Source organism: Prinia subflava, chromosome Z (genome assembly GCF_021018805.1).
Source record: "Prinia subflava isolate CZ2003 ecotype Zambia chromosome Z, Cam_Psub_1.2, whole genome shotgun sequence".
Classification (NCBI taxonomy): domain Eukaryota; kingdom Metazoa; phylum Chordata; class Aves; order Passeriformes; family Cisticolidae; genus Prinia; species Prinia subflava.
In genome coordinates this window covers 59,290,936-59,308,194 of record NC_086283.1, presented here as the reverse complement: position 1 = coordinate 59,308,194, position 17,259 = coordinate 59,290,936, and the positions used below count along the sequence as shown (strand labels likewise).

Sequence of the window (17,259 nt, the reverse complement as noted above, 5' to 3'; positions counted from 1 at the left end):
TTTTTTTTTGTAGCCACTTCAAAGGATAGAAAATGACGTAGAATTGCTTGGAGAACATCTTCCTGTAGGAGGTTTTACATACCCTCCCTCAGCCCATCCACCAACGTTGCCTCCCTCAGCTCCTCTTCAATTCTTAGCCCATGATCCATTACACCAGGAGGTGTCATTTGGGGTAGTAAGTATTGTTTTCTGTGCTACATTCTATTTCATACTACATTAACATTCTTGATCTTTATTCTGTTGTACATTTTGTTGAAAAGTCACGTTTTTGCAATCATATTCCATTGTTGGACTAGCTGCATACTGTGGTATTTTCATTAAGCTTATGTTAATCAAGGGTAATTTAATGACACCAGTAAATTATTTCCATTAACATTTTCTGCAGAGAGCAGCAGCATTTACTTAAAAAACTTTCCATGTTGTTACATAGTCCGGGACTTCTATTGCAGGAATTGGTTAGTACAGTTTAAAAAAACTGTTGTTACTTCTAGTTAATTCTTCATCATATGCTGAGTTTCCACAGCTCAGGAAAGCCAGACTACTTTTAAAACGGTTCTTCTCTTTAAGCAGCTGTAAAGTGCTTCCATAATTTAGACCACACCATATATTGTAAAGATTGCCATGTTATAAAGCTTGGTTTAAGTCAGCTATCAGGGAATCAACAGACAGTTCAGCTCCAGCAGCACAAATTAAAATTTAAAGTGGTGCAGGATAAAGTCTGTGTTGAATTTTGTTGAATCATGTGCTTCTGTGGTGTGTCCAGTGGTGCTACTTCTGGGATCTTTGTCTTGTACTTTAATCTGCAGTTATACTAGTCTTGAAATGGGTCAGAGTTTTGTTGTTGTTGTTGTGGTTGTTGTTTCATGTGGGTCGCTAAAAAAAAAAACAACAAAAAACCCAACCAACAAAATAACCCCTCTCTTGCCTGTGGGATGCTGGGAGAAATAGCTAGATCCCAAGTATAGGTGCTGAAATTTTTTATTGTTTTACACGTGCATGAAGCCGTCAAGATGGAGTGGTTTTAGAGGCATATTGCTATTTAAATTTTAAATAAGAATTAAATTTTAGGCCCTGCAGCTGTGGAATATTCAGATATCTTGTCATTAATCGTTCTCCTTGAAATCACAGAACGTAGTCAAATGTTGCTGCAGTTTTTATAAAGTTTCAGGTAAATGTCCACCATTTCAAAAAGTGATCAACATACTCCTAATCTAAAGGTGCACAGATTTGCAATGAAATTTTCAGGCAATATGAGACACTCTGGAGTCCAGGACACTTGATGTTTCAGGACACTTGAAATGTTCCATAAACTGCTTGTATTTTATTCAGTATGCTTTTTAGAGGAATTAGTCTAATCATACATGTTTTGCTTGGAGTCAGACTTCCTTAATTTTTAAGTTTGGTTGTTGAAGTACATAAGGAACATAATACCATTTTCTGCAGATTGTAGCATTTGTCAGCTCTGATGCTTTAGCTCTGTATTGTTTATTGCTAAGGAGTAGAACAGAGATATATTGCAAGTAACCATGTAGCCTTTTGTAAAGTAATACTAAATTTTTATCAAGCTTTATTTGCATTAACATTAGAATGGAATAGCTGCATTTCTGGTGTTTTTTTCATTCAGTGAACACAACATTTTTTAGTTATGTTTTTGGATTGCAGAATTCACAAAACGGTAAAATTAATATTTGGTATGTCTAGTTTGAGACTTCAACCAAAATTAACCTGGGTTTTTTTGCATTGCGCTTATATTCATATGTTAATTTTATGTTTGACCATGGCTATGTAGTTATAGTGTTTCTATTGTAAAATTAGGGGATTTTAGGTTAGTCATTGGAGGTGTTGGGCTCTTGTGCTTTCAAATTTCAAACACGTAAGAAGAAAAATGTATTAGTAAAGGCTTAGAGTATTCTTTGTTTCAAAAAAAAAGTCTTAAGGCCCTCAAATATGAATTGAATAGGGATAGATTAATTTTAGTTGTAGAAAATACATTTAGTAAAAGATGACAAAAAGCACCCAATTTATCCATGGAAGGAAGGCATTGAAACTTTGGGCTTGAGTGTCTGTCTGTGTATGGTCCAGCTGCAGAAACTGTACTGACTAAACCTTCCATATGCACCTGAAAGGCTTCAAGCCTTTAAGCCTGAATGTAAATATATACCACAGCTTAAAAGTTAGAGGTTTTTTAAAGACATTTTTTAAAAATTCTCATTTTTAAAGAATTTTCTAAGGACTTCTGTGCTCAACTGCTTATGCCCACGCCTGCATAATAGCACCTGAGCCTTTTATATTTACAAGAGGGTCAGCAATTTATATCCTGTTTCCCAGACTATTTTGACTGTAGACTAAACACATAAGAACTTGTAAGGATTTCAGTTCTATATTACCACTTTTTCACATGAATTGATATGATTGTATATTATAGATGGGAACAGTAATTTGAAATTGAGGCTGAGATTGTTTTGGATTTTAGCAGAGGTTGGATCTTTAAATAATGCTTTATTGAAAGTAGATTTCATTATTGAGGGTAGAAATTAAGAACAGATAATGTTGAATCATGGGCTCACAGGCTGGATAAGGGAGGTCATCTGATCAAACACAGCCACCTAAAACTGGGTGTTCAGGACTATGTCCAGCCAGCTTTTGAATATCCCCAGGAAGGGAAACTCCACCATCTCCCTAGACGACCTGTGCCAGTGCTCAGATTAAAGAAATGTTTTCTGATGCTCAGGTGGAGCCTCCTGTGTTTCAGTCTATGCCTAATATCTCTGGTCCTGCCACTGGGCACCACTGAAAAGAGCCTGGCTCCATCTTCTTTGCACCCTCCCTTCAGGTATTTAGATACATTGATAGGATCCCCCTGAGCCTTCTCTTCTCCAGGCTGAACAGGCCCAGCTGTCTCAGCCTTTTTGCACATGTGAGATGCTCCAGTCCCATCTTAGTGACCCTTTGTTGGACTCTGTCCAGTATGTCCATGTCGTGTCTTGTCCTGGGGAGCCCAGAACTGGACATGAGTTCCAGTTCCACAAGTTCCAGTTGAAGCTTATTTTCTTCTTTCTTGCAGCCTTACCCACCTTTTATGCCTCGAAGACTCACAGGGCGCAGCAGATACCGATCACAGCAGCCAATATCACCACACCCTTACCATCCCAGCCTATTACCTTATGTGCTGTAAGTGAAAAGTACATTTGCTTCCAATGTAGGCTATTAAGAAGTCAGCAAACATCTTGGCACTTTTTGAGGTTGGACTCTACTAGAGACCAGTCATATTTCACCTGTCTCAGAGGAAAACTTCCATTTCTGTGTAAACTTTCTGTCTATTTTGAATAACATAGACCACTGAGCAAGGAAAAATACAAGTGAGCAATTTTTGTCCAGTGTAGTTTTGTAGGTATTTTGAGGCACAGTAGCCTCTTGTTTCTTAACTCTTGGTAAAATCTTCAATGGATTTTAAAACATGGTTCTATGATATTCTTACAGAGGCATAGTTACACTGTAGGATCAAGTTGCAGGAGTCTTCACTTACCGAATAAATTAATTTGGTTTGGTTCTTAATTATGGAACACAAGAGTGGGAACTTCTGTGATATGTTACTCTTTATTGGCTGAAGAACTGCTCTGTCACAGCTGTCACATTTCTGCCTCTGATTAGCTGTTTCTGGAAAAGATATGGGATAACTAACATTTAGGAATTACCTGTACTGTGTTATGGTAAACTCTCCGGAAGAGAGTGTGGGTCTGTGACATGAGATATATTAGTCTTCTGTGCTCTATATTGAAAGTAAGAATTAAATGTTTGGAAAAAAAAGATTAAGTTTTTGGTGGCAAAGGTGACATTGACAGGGAAATAATCAAGCACTGACACCAGATCTGTAGATTCTCTCTGCGCAATGTCAGACATGGCATGAAAATGGCACCAGAAATCTGGTTCAGCAAAGTTGTTCAACTTTTCGTCTTACAGTCTGAGAGTAATGTCATAGCTTCTTGCCTGTTCACTGAAGACGTGATGTGGCACAGTAATTCCTGATTCTACTATATTAGTACTTTGAATTTGTGATTTCCTTATCTGTGGAAAAGTTTTGACCCATTGTACTACCTTGGGGGGTAAAAAGACTTACTGAATATACAGCTAGAAAAACATCTCTCTGATCTCTCAGTCTGAAGGGATTCTGCTTTAACTAACGTCACAGTACATGAGAAAGTGAATTTGTGCTTGCCTTCAGGATGGAAGTTTGTCCAGTAGTAGATCCTGTTTATCTTCACTGTGTGTTTTAGGCTTGCAGAATTTGCAAGACTTTTATGTTGGCGATCTAAATAAACTTAGCATTCCTCTTTGATGGTCTTTTATCCACTTAAAGAAATAAAACATATTTAAAACAAGAATGTAATTTTTTTGTCAATTTTAGATCTCCATAGTCTGTGATAATTAGGTGAGTTTTTGTAATAAAGCTGAGCTTAGTTAAAAGTGCCAAGTGAAACGCGCATGCAGTTAAAAAGTCAGCAATCCCAGTATCAAAAAGTAGCAGAAAAAACCTTTTCCTGTGACTCTCACTTCAAATGTCTGTTCTTGACTTCAAACATAACATTTTTGCCAGTTCTGAGAATATGTTGATTTCAGAGGCATCAGAAAGGGTACTTTACTTCTGCCAGATGTTTCTGTGCTTATCTTCAGCAAGATGCTGAACCTTACCCTTGTTTGCTCTCGTGGTAGATCAATGCTCCCAGTGCCACCGGCAGTTGGACCAGCTTTCAGCTTTGAGTTGGATGTGGAAGATGGAGAGGTAGAAAACTATGAGGTTGGTGTGTGAACTACAACTACCTTTAAAGATCAGATGCTAGCTCAAGCAATAGATAAAGTTTTATTACATTTTGCTTTTAATCCTTGTTTTGCCTTTCAAATAAATGTAGTGACTGTGAAGACAGAATCCAAAAATGGTCCTTTCAGATTTTTTTGTAATACTGGATAATAGAAGTGTTTAGATTTCTTTCTTGCCTATTGCTCTTTCCCAGAATTCACCTTTCCAGGCTAGTAATCATTAAATTGTTCAACTTCTATGTTCTCCATGCTACTCTTCTCCTTTCAAAATTTATTTGATTTTAAATACTAAACAGAAATGAGGCACTTTGAAAACAAAAGGGTAAGTTACTGGTTTTTTGAGGGTAATTTTCAGAATAATTTAAATATAGGATTAATTAATCTAAATGTAATGTTTATAAAATTGCCTTACTGCCTTTTCTTCTTGTCCTCTGGAGGGGATGGTAATTCACATCCAGAGATGCAGAAAACTCTTAAATTAATATTCTAGATAATTTTGGAGCTCTTCCAGCTGTTGTTTCTTTGCTGGTTCTGAAGCTAATGGATTCCATTTGATTGCTCTTGAGTTAGTCATCATTAACCCTGACTTTTGCATCTCTTTTCCTGTGTTCCCATTAAGATCTCTGTGTAGTTGCACGTCTTCAGTTTAACAATGAGCTCTTCAGGAATAGCTTCTGTGGTGGTTCAGAAGAAGCAATGTCTTCTGAGAATTTGGGCCCTAGGTTCATGAGTGTAAGAAATCAATACCATTTGCAGCTTTCATAGGATCTTTTCTGTGCATTGATTCTCTATCACACTGACATTGTTCCCTAGGCCCCTCATGAAGGAATGTGAGTTAAATACATGACAGATTACAAATTATATATGTGAAAGGATTTTTGTTGCAATTGTTGGCTTACAGAAAATTAGCATAAAAATTAGCAGCCAAAAAATCGCTTAAAAGTTTGATTATATGTATTGATTGAGGATAAAATCTCCATATTTTAATTCTACCAGCCCAAGACATAGAGTGAGAATCATAAACTGTCCCATATGATTTCTCATATTCTTCCAAAGGAAATTAGTTGACTTTTTTTTTTTTTTGTTACCAGCACTGTTAATTTCATAGCAGGGTGAGGCAATCCCTCAGAGGCTACTTACTGAGTTGTGCATGCAGTCACAGAACTGATTGGAAATTGGGTCCTTGGGAAGTGGATTTTGAAATCCCAGAGATAATACCTTACATAATTACAAAGGTGGTTAAGTTTTGAAAGACTTTCCAAGGAGCTTGTATTATATGGGAGAACCAAAGTTCTAAACATTTCTTCATAGAGGGGTGTTTTGTGCTAGCAGCTGGGGTAGTGAGATGTCATGGTAGTCCCCAACACTTATGGAATCAGAGCCTGTTTGATCAGTGAAATTCTAAATTTCTAGTTTCCACGTTTTGCAGGCACTGCTGAATTTGGCAGAACGTCTGGGAGAAGCCAAACCACGGGGATTAACAAAAGCAGACATTGAGCAGCTTCCATCCTACAGGTTCAATCCAAACAATCACCAGTCAGAGCAGACATTGTAAGTATACTGGTCTTTTTCAAAGGTCCATAATTTAAGTGGCTTGATTTTAATTTCTTTAACTGTCAGTCACAGCTAGGTCAGAAGAGCAAAAATACTTGCTTTGTGGTGTGAAAACACAGGAATTAAAAAAAACAACAAAACACCCATAAAACCCCACAGAGTCAATTCTCAGTTTCCATTGTCAGATGTAGATTACTGTATCTACTGAAGGAGTAAAATAGCTACTGTATTGCAGTCGTACCTCTAAGGTTTTTTATGGAATTGCGTATTTGTTGCATAGCAGATACATTTGAACTTGTTTCTCTTTTTTAGATGTGTGGTGTGCATGTGTGATTTTGAGTCAAGGCAGCTACTTAGAGTCTTACCCTGTAACCACGAGTTCCACGCCAAGTGTGTTGATAAATGGCTGAAGGTAAGAAAAAGTGATCCTGTCTTAGATGAAATTGATTATGTAGATTTGTAGGAGAGGTGGGGGGATATTTCGGTGTTCCACTTTATGTCACCTTGTTTCATGTTTGTGCTTCTTAGAAATGCTAGCAGAATGGAAGCACTGCCTAGATAGTATATTATTCTAATAATTGATGAAGATTTTCTTCATAATACTTGGCACAAGGGAAAATGAATATGTATACAATTGTTTTCATTGACAGCTCTTACTGTGTTTCCCATTTGCTTAAAACAATAATTGTGCATTTGAGTAATACACAACAATAAAGAAGACTTGAAAAAAAGTAAATAATATAGGACGTATGATACAGAGTTTGATGATGATGGTAGCTTCAACTGTTTTACACAGCTTGCCTAGCAAGAATGAGTACCAACATGTTTCCGTCCCCACTTTGCTGTTAATGTTGGTTTCTGTGGCAAATGAAGTGGCTTACATGTGTATGTTTAAGTGTATGCATATACACAGAAATGTACTATATACAAGTAGAAATTATAGTTTTACAAAATTATTTACCCATCCAAGAGAATTTGTGCAAAAAAGAAAGGCTCAAGAATCAGGACTGCCCAGTAAGAGCACTGATTAAATAGCAGCTGTGCAGAAGGTGAGAAGAACAAGAAATACAAGTAGATGATGGCAGACATTTCTACAGGCTGCATTGAGCCAGATCTACTGCCAGCAAGGTATTGATTCTCATCTTGCCTCAGTTTTTGACTATTTTATTCTATTCAGCTTTAATCCATTTAGTCTGTTGTATGGAATATTGGAAACTGCAGTGATCCTATGTTGATACAGTCCTTAGAAAATTACAGATGGTGTTGTTTGTTTTGGAAAAAGCAATAAAGCCCCCTTTGCTTTATGGCATCATAAATGTGGCATCATAACTCAGGCAAGTGCTAAAATATGCAGTGCAGAGAATGAAAAAATGAAATTAATATTGACAGTATTTTTTTTTGCTAAGAAGATACCAAGGATAATGAAAAGGATTTGAAAAAATGGAATGTGAAATTGCCCTTTGGTTACAGTACCCATGGTAGTCTAAGTCTAAAGTTTCTACAAAATCTTTGGCCAGTGTAACTATTTGTAATGTTCGTAATTTTTGGTGGAAATGGTCCAAAAGTATCTGAATTCACATACATGCACAAGAATCAGCAAGAGGAATCTAAACATCCGGTTGTTTTATTGTCATACTAAAAAGCCACATGCACACACTCTACATAGTATTACCAGTTTTTCTCTGCTAGACTTATGGAGTTTTATTAATTTAGTACAATGTATCGAAGTGGTGTTCTTCAGTGTCTCCCTCCTCTTCTGGAGCAGCATCCACTCTACATGTGCCAGTCTTTCATTGCATGAAACTCTCTAAGTCAATTGTGGTGTGAGCAGTGAGTATCCAGGGATAGTATACTCTCCAATTTATGAAAAAAAAAAAAAAAATTCAGTTGACATAGCCTGTGAGATAGTAGATGCTATAGGTTTATTATGTGGACTTCTTTAAAGACAGCCCTTGCCAGGCTATTAATGCAAAAAAAATACACTTCTGATTCATAAACCCCTGATCTGCAGATTTCTTGAAGTTAGATGATTATGTCAGGAAAGTATCGTGCATGCTTGTCTTTTTCTTAAAGCTCTTTTCTTACCTGACACTGCACTCAGGAGTCATAGATAAGCATGCTGAGTTAATCTTTTTTGGTATTCATTGAGTTCCTTTTAAAGTTAAGAATTAGTCCTTTCAGTTGCTCATGAACTGACGATAGAATTTGGAACTGCATAGTGAAAAAAGTAGATTTATTTTAGTGTGTTTTTATAATCGTAGTGTGCTATTCTAGTGTGAAATAGTTTTGCTAATGTTCCTGTCCTATCTTAGAAACTGCATTTTCTAATGGATCTTCACATACAATATTTTCTAAAGGTTGTCTTTAGAATGAGGTGAAAGATACACAAGCAAAATGTAGAGGGCTGCAATTAAACCTAGTAAAACATTGTTATTCCAGAGCTGAATGCAAAATAAGATAGATGTTAAACCATCCTGTTGTAGGATCACTAAGACAATACCTTTATCCCATGTGGGTTTAGTTAGAGTGGTACCAAAATGCTATATAAAAATAAAGACTGTTTTGCTTTGGAAGCTGTAATGAATTAACACCAGTCCATTTTAGTTACAGCCTCTGTCTAAATTTGGTTACAGTTAAGAAGCTAACATCTGGAAGTGATGATAACTGGAGAATATTTTGTGCTTTAGTTTTGCTTCTGTCCATTCCTTTATTAATTTGAGAGCTTTTTTTAATGTTGTCTTGATTGTATAATTATGTCCACGTCCACCTGATTCACATCATCAGCCAACATCATGTTCATAATTCTACAGGGAAAGTTAAAATTGTAGCTTTTAGTCCTTGTAATGTTATTCCACAAAGTAGACAAAAAACCCAATTATTTGCTAGCCGCGCTTTTTTTACTGATTTAATCTCATTTATTTGAAGAGTGTATTTGTTATCTAGGACTGTTATCTAGGACTATTTCTAGAACTATGGAGTCAAATTGATTCTTTTTTAAGTTTCATCATGTCACTTTAATAAAAGATATAAGTAAAAAGTTAGTGATTCAGTCTGAGTACTTTAAAAATACTCTTCTTGGGTTGCCTGTTGGTGATGATGGAGAAATAAAAAAACTAGCTAAAAACGTTTTGTGGCTTGTATGCATGGAACATTTTGACAGTACTATCTTTTTAGGTAGTGAGCAAGTAACAGGAAATGTGCTATAACAGTGCATTAGGTTGCCCTCTTCAGCTAAAATACTTCCCTATTTAAGCAAACTGAAAGACTTAACAAGAGAAGGTGTGATACAGTGGAGTCAACAATAGAATTAAAAAGAGAGAGGTTATCCTTTTACTTTTTCTAGTATTCCAAATTCTCATGTTTCAGAGTATTTGGCTCCTTCTTGCCCTATATCCTCTAGTCAAGTATGAACACATGAGAAATGTGTTCTTCTATAAAATAAACGTCATCATTCCAAAGGAGAGCTTGACACCATGACCTCTCTTCACCCTGAGAGTTTAGAATAAACTTAAAAGGACAACCTGCCTTTATATTTAATGTACTAGGAAATGCTAGGTAGGAAATACTGTATTATATATAAGAAAAGACAAACTGTAACTATACTTCAACTTATTTCTGATGGACTAACACCAAAGTAGTGTGCTGGTTTTCAGAGGATTCTAGTAACCCTATAGTTTCCTTATTCTAAAAGCAGTCCACTTTAACCATAAATTTCTATAAAATATTAAAACAAAAATCAGTTTATTGTGCAGCACTCTGTAGTTACAGCACAAAATGAAGTCTGCCTGGCAGAGTGGGAAGTTAGAAGGTCAATATTACAATATTCTTGTAATTGTGCCCCTCACTCCTCTTTCGGCGTTAAGGAGTCATATTAAATGCCAGGAGGGGGAAATTATTTCATTAAAGACACGAGAATGCAACTGAATTTAAAGCAGATGTTCATGTTAGATCTTGAAAAGTTACTTTAAAAGCAGTGGTATGGTGTCCATGAGTATTCATTTTATCCTGGCACACTAGATCTATTTCTGCAATTCCTGTCAGGAAATTACTCCTCCTGAATGCTGTTCTGTGGTGCAAGTGGTTGTTTCCTTCAATACCAATCTAAGCGAATAGCTATTGACTCATTAATCCACTGAATGTTTAAGAACATGCCTTTTTATTTTAAACATTATATTACCCAGGTTATATTTAGAATCAGGCACATGAAATGAAATGACTGAGTAAGGACATTATGAGGTATAGTTTGAAACTGCTAGTGAAAGAGAAATAAAATTTTAAATGATACTCCAATTCATGATTTACAAAAATTGCAAAGCCATAAAAATTATGGACAGTGCTAACAGCTGACAGCAAGAAAATTGACAGGAAAAATATACTGTCACTTTACCTTCCATTACTGAATAGTATTTTTCAGTAATAAATAATGTATTATTTTAATTGGATTAGCTATTGTTTGGATTTAAAATATTTGACAAAGAATTACAAATTCTGGCCTACAGAGTCATTTCTTGATGCTCTTTACTTGTATTTTCATTGAAAAATCTGGTTACCTTAGAAGACTTGGAGTACAGTGGTTGATCCTAGAGTTCTGGTAACTATGAAATGGAGAATTTGGGACAGGGAAAGAGCTCTTTTCACTCTTCCTTTGCAAGGGAAGTATTGACTCATAGATGTTACATATTTTTCTAGGGCTTTTTCTCATCATTTGTTAAAAATGAAAACAGTCATTATTTGAAAAAGGCAAAGAGAAGGCAGAAATACTTTCCCAGTAACTTCAGGAATATTACTTCTTATCTGTCTTACTTTTTAAGGAAGCTAGAAAAGTAAATAAGTCACAGGACACATTTTCAGTGTGTGCTTTACTAAAGAGTTTACTGAAGAGCTAAATGTAGGCCTGCTGGTGTGTGTTACTTGAATACCTGCTTGGTTGGGTCATCTTTACTTTTTTTATTCCCCTTCCCCTTTACTGATAAAGTCCCTCCCTTTTTCCCTGGTTTGCTTTCAGCTTTGACTAAGTCTGTGTGATGTTTCTCTGTGACAATAACTGAACGAACAAAGTATGATGTCATTCCTTATCAGTACAGTTTGTGACAATATGACATCCTCACACAAAATGTTTACTTGCAGCCCAAGGTGCCTCAATTTGTTTTGGTGGGTTTCTCTGCAGCATACGGTACAGGTTGTTAGTTGCATCCGTCTGACTGCAATATACTATAATTGTGAATATGCATTAATGAAACCACCATCACTTAGCTAGAGCCTTATTTCTTGTCTCATTTTGTCTTTAAAGATAAAAGGCAAAATTATTTTTTGTAAATGTAATTTTGAATTGGCAAACTCACCACACCATTCAGGCATAACAAAACGAATTAAGAAAAGGCATAAGGACATTCTAGCTTCTCTTGAATTGCTCTTCAGCAGTCACAGATGTCAGTGTCACATACATACTACTTTAACAAGGTATTTGTCAGTCTGTTAACCCTCTTTTGTTTTTCTCGTTTTACAGGCAAATCGTACCTGCCCGATTTGTAGAGCTGATGCTTCAGAAGTGCATCGTGATTCAGAATGACCAATCTAAGAGCACAAATCTGGTTTGGGTGTTTCTGGTCACATGTATATATGAACTCTCTATTGAACTTACCTACCCATGTGGCTTCCAGCCTACTCTTTACACAAAAGGGTCAATGGACCTAACTTTGCACTGTGTGACTTAATCAATTATAAAGCTTATAACTAGTCTTCACAGTTACGGGATTGTTATACTAACAAGTGTGATTGGAACTCCAAAGATTTTTTTTTTAGCTTAATTTTGTGTGTGCACTAACATTCCCTGGGTTTTGTGTGATCATTCTGAGTATTGCTGCGAGATTACTGTGGATGTGATCTTTTAGCATGTGCTTTTATATAAAAGAAAAAGAAAAAAAAAAGTGGTAGCTCCAAACAGTATAGCAATCTACCTTATATAGAGCCTTCAGATACTGTGAGTGGGGATGAATGGTGTGAGTGTGTGTTTGCCTGTGGGAGGGTGAGTGAAGTGTGCTTGTGACTGGGTGTGCGTGCGTGTTTGAGAACCTGTATACCAGCATGTACTGAGAACGTATGTGTGTAGTAATAATTATGCTGCAATGTATAATCTTGTGTGTTATTTAAACAGTACTAGTACTGTACACTGGTTCCTTTCCTTGTGTTTGCAGTTGCACACTGAATGCGATGGGTGCAGCAATTACAGACATTTAGTATTTTGTCCCCACCGTACTTACAGGTGTAAAGCCCTTTCTACCTACTACTATTCAAACAGCTATTACGCTTCCGCTTCACTGGAGGCTTCAAGTGTGTACCACTAAAGAATGCATTGATTGTTCATACATGAGTAACCTTGGGGGTTTTATCATATGTTACAAAGTCTGGATTTTTTTAATCTGGCTGATTTACAAGTTATTTTATTACAAGTTATTTTATCAATGTAGAGTCGCAATATCATATTTAGCAATATTAATGTTTTCAATTGCTAATACGAATATCGATGTTTTTCTGTTTTTCGTTTTAAATTTTTCTACCTGGGTTTACCAGTTATGTGTTTCTTCCATGGAAGGAAACAGAAAGTACACTGAGGGTGTCCTGGCCTTGTGGAACAGCTCTTAATTTTTGCCCATTGTCCTTGCTAAGGACATCGTATTTTAGCTTATAAACATTGCCTTTAATCACATACTTTCTTTGCCATCCACAAGGAAGTTGGTATGTAACTAAAATAACTTGTAAAAGGTTACAATTTTATTCCTGCAACTTCACTAATAAAATACATTTTTTAGTGTTTTCTCAGAGAAGTAGAATTTCATATTTCTTTCATTCTATCACAAGAGGAGGTAGGTTTTGGTTGTTACCTGCCGAATTCAGTTGCCCTGATGCTGCTTCTTTCCCTTCCTTATTTCATGATGAGTGTAATAGGAGGAAAGAACTCCCTAGGTTTTTGCAATCAAGTTTCCAGAGTACTCCACTAGAGGAGAAATTTGGAATACTTTCCAGAAAAGTGCTGTGAAACAGGAGGGGATAATGTCTATTCAAGTGCTCTGAATAATACTTTATTTGGGCCATTGAAAGAAATGAGCTTTCTTTGTAACATTCACACTGTTAACATCTCTGATGTGTTCTAGCAAAATCTTTAGGTCTGCATATACCACAGTTATTAAAAGGATGCACTTTTTGCAGTGAAACTCTTCTCATCAATTCAGTGTCATTACATTGGTTGCAGCAGCTCAAGTGGTACAGTTACCAGTATTGCTACAACTTGCTGCCAATCTCAGCTTTAAGTTTATTCTTTATATTTTCTGATGCTTTTATATGCTGCTATGCTTTAGTATCAGTTAAAATTTCAAACAGTGTTAGATGTTCTCCATGCTGGTTTTGCTCTTTGAAGATTTTACAGACCAGTCACAGCTCTTGGTGCAGCTAAATAAAAGCACAATTTTGCCCTGTTTCAGATGTTTTTCCCTATGTTTAGTTATGCAGGTAGGTCTCAAAAACCGTGAAACTTTCCATACCTGTCCTTACTATTTATTTACTTACTAAGTAAATAAAGATGCTGTTACTTTCATTTCAAAATAATAGAATTTCTTTTTCCTCTCTTCCAGTGGAGTCAAAGAATAGGCTTTTCACAATAGCACCTAGCAGGTTAAATTACATGTAATAAAATTTATTTTTTTAACAAATAATACCATGTTTAAAAAGCATATACCACGTATGTCTTACAAAATTTAGCCTCTTTTATATAACTGCAAAAGAAAAAAAAATCCATGTACAGATTTAAACATGACTAACATTTCTGTGTTTAGTATTCAGTTCAAAGCATGGAAAGAGGGTACTTTTCTAAACTTGATACAAGTGAACAAGACACATATTTCTGAAGCTGAGGGAAAGTAGTTCTCTTTCTGGAACTGGAGAAATGTCCCTTTTCCCCCACTAAAATTCAGTGAGGCAATGGGAGATCTAGGAGATGGAGGGTCTAAGTCAGTAAAGTCCTGCAATTAATTGTTGCGCTCTTATGGCTCATCTCTTCTGGAATGGTTCTTTGGTTTGCATGGATGAATGTGGACTTGCTTCCTGTGGTTAGTGTGTACAAAAGCATACATGCTTATGTTTTGAATCAGCTCAGACAGGCTACAACCACATCTTCTGTGGTGGCTGTCAAGGGCAGGGGATTTATATTCAGCTCTTAACTGCCGTGTATTATGCACAGATGCTGTGGTGCCTGACAGCACCTGAATTCAGCAACACTTCTTTTATGTTCATCACCTTTCTGCCATCCAATGACTCTTTTCTCCAAAAAAACAAACAAAAATATCCAACCTCCAATATGTTTGCTTTATCATATTAGCACTGCTGTGGATTTTTTTGCATAAACTGTCAATTTAGTTTGACATTTTCGTGGATATCAAGGCCTACAGATAATTTCAGTGTCTCATTTTTTGGCCTTCTTTAGAAAAAGAAGAAAGGCCATGTGTTGTACATCATTTTGTACAGGCTCTTGAATGTGACTTTGCAGCTGTTAATAAAATGCGTAATACTTGGGATGAGACTTGCCAACTGTTTTAATTTTAATTGTAGAAAACGGTTTCAACTGAGTTATCTTTGGGCCTTTGTAAAAGCTGTGGTTTTTTCCTTTGGTACATTGTTACCTCATTTTGCTACTTGTGTTTCAGACTTGCTAATTATTATGAAAGCTTATTGTTTTTGTTGGAATCATATTTTGTCAAGTGTTTTCTTTAAATCATATGCTATTGTATCATTTAACATGTAGTTTTAAATGTATTATAAATATCTGTAACCAAATCATTTGAAGGCTTGATAAATTTTTAACAAAATTTGTACATTTTTTATGAGAGTTACTAGTAATGCTTTACTAGGTAGTGCAATGAATTTTTATTTTTAATCCCTGTGCCCAATTTTGGAGTTGAGAGAGTTGTTCAGTAATAAATGTATGATGTACACTTACACAATTTTGTCCTGTTCCTTCTCTGAGGAGTGTATTGTTTTCCTTTATTACTAGGCATATTTTGGTGTGTGATTATGCAAATTGAAATATTACTGGCAACAGCCACTTGTGTTGTAGGGGAGCATTTTGCCACCTTAACTGTAGCACACAACTCTTTCTTTATTGTTATGCTGAGAGAGCATAAGAAACTGGTATGAAATGCTGGACCATAATTTTGAGCATGAGAATTCAGCGTACTCAAAGCCTTGCCCAAAAGGTCAGTGTTCTAAAGATCTTACTTATGTAGCCAGGAAAATTTGCAGGGATGAAGGTGCTTCTTAGGCATACTATTTGCACTGTGTATCTGCTGGAGATGTGTTACACTTTTGCAGTGCCCTAACAGTAGTGAGTGATGAATCCTGAATTATGATGGTTTCATTAGTCAGGGTCACGCAATAAACTGTGAAACAAAACAAAAAGAAAAAAGAAGACTTGTATGATTTTGGTTTTAAGATAATGTAAACTGAGAGATGTAGTTAGAAGGTTTTCTTTTACATCAAACATTTAATAGCTGCATCAGTAACAGGTGATCAGACATATTTGAAGATTCATTCATGCTTCTGAGAATCCTTATGCAGGTCTCCACGCATACCTTTTGGATTTGGGACACGTTGGAAAAGAGAAAAGGTATCAATCTGTGAGCTCGGATGCTTGCAAAACCACATTTTTTGCACGTGAGTATATTGCAGAGCAGCTTCCAGCACCATCAGTAGTTTGGCCATGACCAGTCCTAGCCTGAAGAGCAGAATTGCCCTCCTCCTCTTTTCTGATCTGCTCTCTGCTCCCCGCCTTTGTGTTACAGCATCTCTTCCTCAGTCTGTGTACTGTCTCTTTGTTCACGAGCCTGTGTTATCATTGCTTGTGAGTCTCCTCGTGTTCTTAGTAATTAGCTGACAATTTCTGATGCTAACTTGTAGTAAATCATATCACTGCCATCAGATACTGTGTCCTGTGTACTTCTGTGTGATTCTATTTTCCTGTCTTGCTTTCAACTACTGCCTACAACTCTCGTTTCTCTGTCTTGTATGTCTGCTGTAACTCTCCTTCTCCCACAGCTCACGCTGTGGTGCACACGACCATCTGACTTTCAGATGTGGTATTTCCTTGGAACTGATTCATGATTTGCATGCCCACAATGCTTATCACCTGATTCAGGAATGACAGCATGCTAAGAACAGATGGAGTTCCTCATTTCTTATTTAGTCTTACATGTGCAATAGACAGGCTTGGCTTTTCAGGAGCAGTGGCATTGCTGCAGCTTTCATCCACTTCTGGCCTTTGCTAGCCTTGGTAGGTGTAGATGGCTTTATTTAACAGCATAAGATCTTCCCTTATCAATGACTCTGAGGAACTTGGGGACACTTCTAAATCAACTGCCCTTGTCCCTACAGAAATCAACTGGGAGCCATCACACAGCTGGTACAACCCAGGTCATAATATCCTTTAAAACGTTGGTGGCAGCTTTACAGAAATGAATGGAACCAGCTGGGAGAGATTCCCCCCCTTGACCTACTGCTTGTCAACAGAGAGGATCTCATGAGTGGAGACTGGGGTCTGTCTTGGCCACAATGACCACAAAGTGGTTGAGTTAAAAATCTTTGTTGTTGGGAGGGAAAATCCCAGACAAACCTTAGCTCTGGACAGGAAAGCTGACTGCTCAGGGAACTCAAAACCTTAGCTCTGGACTAGAGAAGAGCTAACTGCTCAGGGAGCTAGTAAATAAAATCCTCCATGAAAATGTTTGGTCAGATGCTGGAGTCCATCTGTGCTAGTCACTTTTTAAACATTCCTTCCTAGAGGCACAGTAACAGGCAATTCCTAAATGTTGGAAGTCAGGCAGGTGAGGCAGGAGGCCAGGTTGG

The 17,259-nt window shown here is 36.7% G+C and overlaps 1 protein-coding gene across 6 annotated transcripts in view; it reads left to right on the top strand.

The window, feature by feature from the left end:
* RNF38 (ring finger protein 38) overlaps positions 1-15,227 on the top strand; it is a 107,538-nt gene extending 92,311 nt beyond the window's left edge. For all 6 annotated transcript variants that reach the window (XM_063422042.1, XM_063422047.1, XM_063422043.1 and 3 more), the window contains 6 exons: positions 14-175; positions 3,065-3,171; positions 4,711-4,795; positions 6,245-6,366; positions 6,682-6,781; positions 11,876-15,227. In XM_063422042.1, the coding sequence (XP_063278112.1) occupies positions 14-175; positions 3,065-3,171; positions 4,711-4,795; positions 6,245-6,366; positions 6,682-6,781; positions 11,876-11,938 (639 nt within the window). In that variant the 3' untranslated portion in view covers positions 11,939-15,227. The remainder of the gene's footprint in view (positions 1-13; positions 176-3,064; positions 3,172-4,710; positions 4,796-6,244; positions 6,367-6,681; positions 6,782-11,875) is intronic.
* The last annotated feature ends 2,032 nt before the right edge of the window (positions 15,228-17,259 follow it).